This window comes from Penaeus monodon, chromosome 29 (assembly GCF_015228065.2).
Source record: "Penaeus monodon isolate SGIC_2016 chromosome 29, NSTDA_Pmon_1, whole genome shotgun sequence".
NCBI lineage: Eukaryota > Metazoa > Arthropoda > Malacostraca > Decapoda > Penaeidae > Penaeus > Penaeus monodon.
In genome coordinates this window covers 9,665,629-9,668,041 of record NC_051414.1, presented here as the reverse complement: position 1 = coordinate 9,668,041, position 2,413 = coordinate 9,665,629, and the positions used below count along the sequence as shown (strand labels likewise).

General features: G+C 36.4%; 1 protein-coding gene across 1 annotated transcript in view; it reads left to right on the top strand.

Moving 5' to 3' along the window:
- The window catches only part of LOC119591726 (tubulin-specific chaperone D-like), a gene marked incomplete in the record, with an annotated part of 16,121 nt that overhangs the window by 10,896 nt on the left and 2,812 nt on the right, over window positions 1–2,413 (top strand). Inside the window, 4 exon segments of the mRNA XM_037940475.1 lie at window positions 709–921; window positions 1,277–1,447; window positions 1,930–2,063; window positions 2,252–2,403. Coding sequence (XP_037796403.1) covers window positions 709–921; window positions 1,277–1,447; window positions 1,930–2,063; window positions 2,252–2,403 — 670 coding nt within the window.

Here is a 2,413-nt window from a genome sequence, read left to right as displayed (position 1 = left end):
AATGTGGGTAAAAATCTGAGTATAATGAAGGTTGGGGATTATGAGTATGCAATAGTGAAGGAGTTTTGTTATTTAGGGTGCTGGTAACTGGAACTGAAGGCATTGAAGTGGCTTTGTTTGATAGAATAAGGACAGCATGGAGAGGGTTCAGAGTTATGAGTAGTATCTTATGTAGAAAAGGAGTGTCACTAAAACACTTGGCATTACTGCAAAAGTGTGTCAGTAGTGGTGTATGGTGCAGAGTTTAACTATTGAAGGAGAATGATGAGAATAAGTTAAAAACAGTTGAAATGAGAATGTTGAATGCCAGGTTTTGATTATAAAGAGGAAAAATAAAATGAATGTGAGAAAAATGGTGAATGTAGACTGAGGAGACATAACGGAAAGGTGTAAGTCGAGATGATATGAACTTGGCTTCAGCGAACCCCTGCATTTTGGGAAAATGGATATTAATATATTTGTTATTCTGTGGAGAGTATGATTCATATAGTTTCCTTGTTCTCATTGTGTTTTAATATATAACATTTTCTATATTTTGTAATCAGTATGGTTTTAAAAATTTGTTAGAAATTGTGCATGAATAAGTATTTAATTATGTAAATCATATACATATATCTGTATCCTTGAATTAAATTTACTATGATCAAGTACAGCTTACCATCCCTCTAACAGCTTAAAGCATCCACCCTTTCTTCTTCACACTTTCAGAGAAGTGGCACCTCTTGCTAGAAGATTGCATTGTCTACGTAGATGAGAACATCCGCACAGCCGCCCTGGAAGCACTGCCTTCCTTCTGGTCAGAGTACTTTAGACCCACAACAGAGGAGAGTAGCAAGTGGAGGGACACACTCATAGCTAGATATACAAGCGGACTGATCACCGAGAAAGAGACTCAAAGTTTGGGCTTTGCATCTGCCCTTGGTATGACCACCTTTTATGAAAACTTTTATTGATTATAAGTTTGCATTGTGTTCATGTCATTAACTTTTTCATTGAGTTATTGTAAAGAACAGATTGAAAATATGTAATATTTGGTTGAGAGTGGTTTCAAGATAGAAAGATAGAGGACCTTACTTTTCCTTATTGTTATTGCTGAAATGGTAAGATAGTAATTCTTTATTTATAATAGGATGCCTGTTTGGAGTAAGCATTTCATGTTTGTCAGAAGTTATTACCAAAGAATTTTATGCTTACTCCAGCCATGCCCTTTTTTTTATGCATTTTATTCATCTATTTCTTTTCTTAATTCCTCCCCAACTTTTCCCCTCTCCTCCAGGTTGTCTCCCACACCCAATGATCACAGGAAAGTTTGATGTAGTATTGTCAGCTCTCATTGGAGCAACAGAAATAACACCAAACACAGCATCTTGGGCACGGACGAGAAAGGAGGCCATCTGTTCAGTGCTACGTCTGGTAGATACAGTGGGAATCAAGACAGATGGAAAAGGTAATTTAGGATGATGCCTAAGTATTCTTTCTGGGTTATAGGAGGTATGGATTATGCATTAGGTGTGTAGGTGTAGCGTAATTCAGAGTATTTGTACTTAATACTAAATTTGGTGCAAAGAGTTCAGAAAGCATTAACTTTTAGTTTGTACTTTGATGATTTATTGTTATAATTACATTTATGAAGAAATGCAGATTTCACTATTCATCAGTTAACCCAGTGCCACCAGGAACACTGTAGTTTTGTGTTATGAAATTTGTTTACAAAATAATTGGCCCCACAAGAGCTCAGCTGCCATTATTCTGTAAACAAAGTCAATAAAAGCAAATCACAGTGGACAGTGGATATATACATGCACTCTTAGCTGCCTTTTGTTTTATTTTTTAAAGCCTTTTTTATATTTTCTATATGTTACCATATATTTGTTTGTTTCATGTGTTCTTATTAAGGCATTGTTGATAAAATCTGATAATTCTCTGCAGCATGTGATTTGGTCTGCAAAGCAAACCTTATGCAAATCTATCAGGCATTGGTGAAGAGTTTAGATGATTACACAATGGACAGGAGAGGAGACATTGGTGCCTGGGTTAGAGAGGCTGCCCTTATTTCTTTACAGGTTTGTGTGTTTTGTGTTACCAATATATACTGCTATTTTCTAGCTTTTTCTTTTTGACTTTATTAATCAGCTATGTTTAATATAGTTGTACATATCACCTTTGCTCAATATTCCACTTTAGAGTCTATTCCAAGAATGACGTTATATATTTTAAAAGTTTGCTCATTAAAGGACCAAACCAATTTCAGACACTGACGGCAAAGGTAGTGGGGGTAGATCCAAGCCTGTTGACTGAAGACGTTGTTGGGGAAATGATGTCCCGTGTCTGTCAGCAAGCAGTCGAGAGAATAGACAGAACAAGAAAGGTGGCCGGAACTGCCTTTGCTGCACTCCTGTATAGGTGAGTGTTT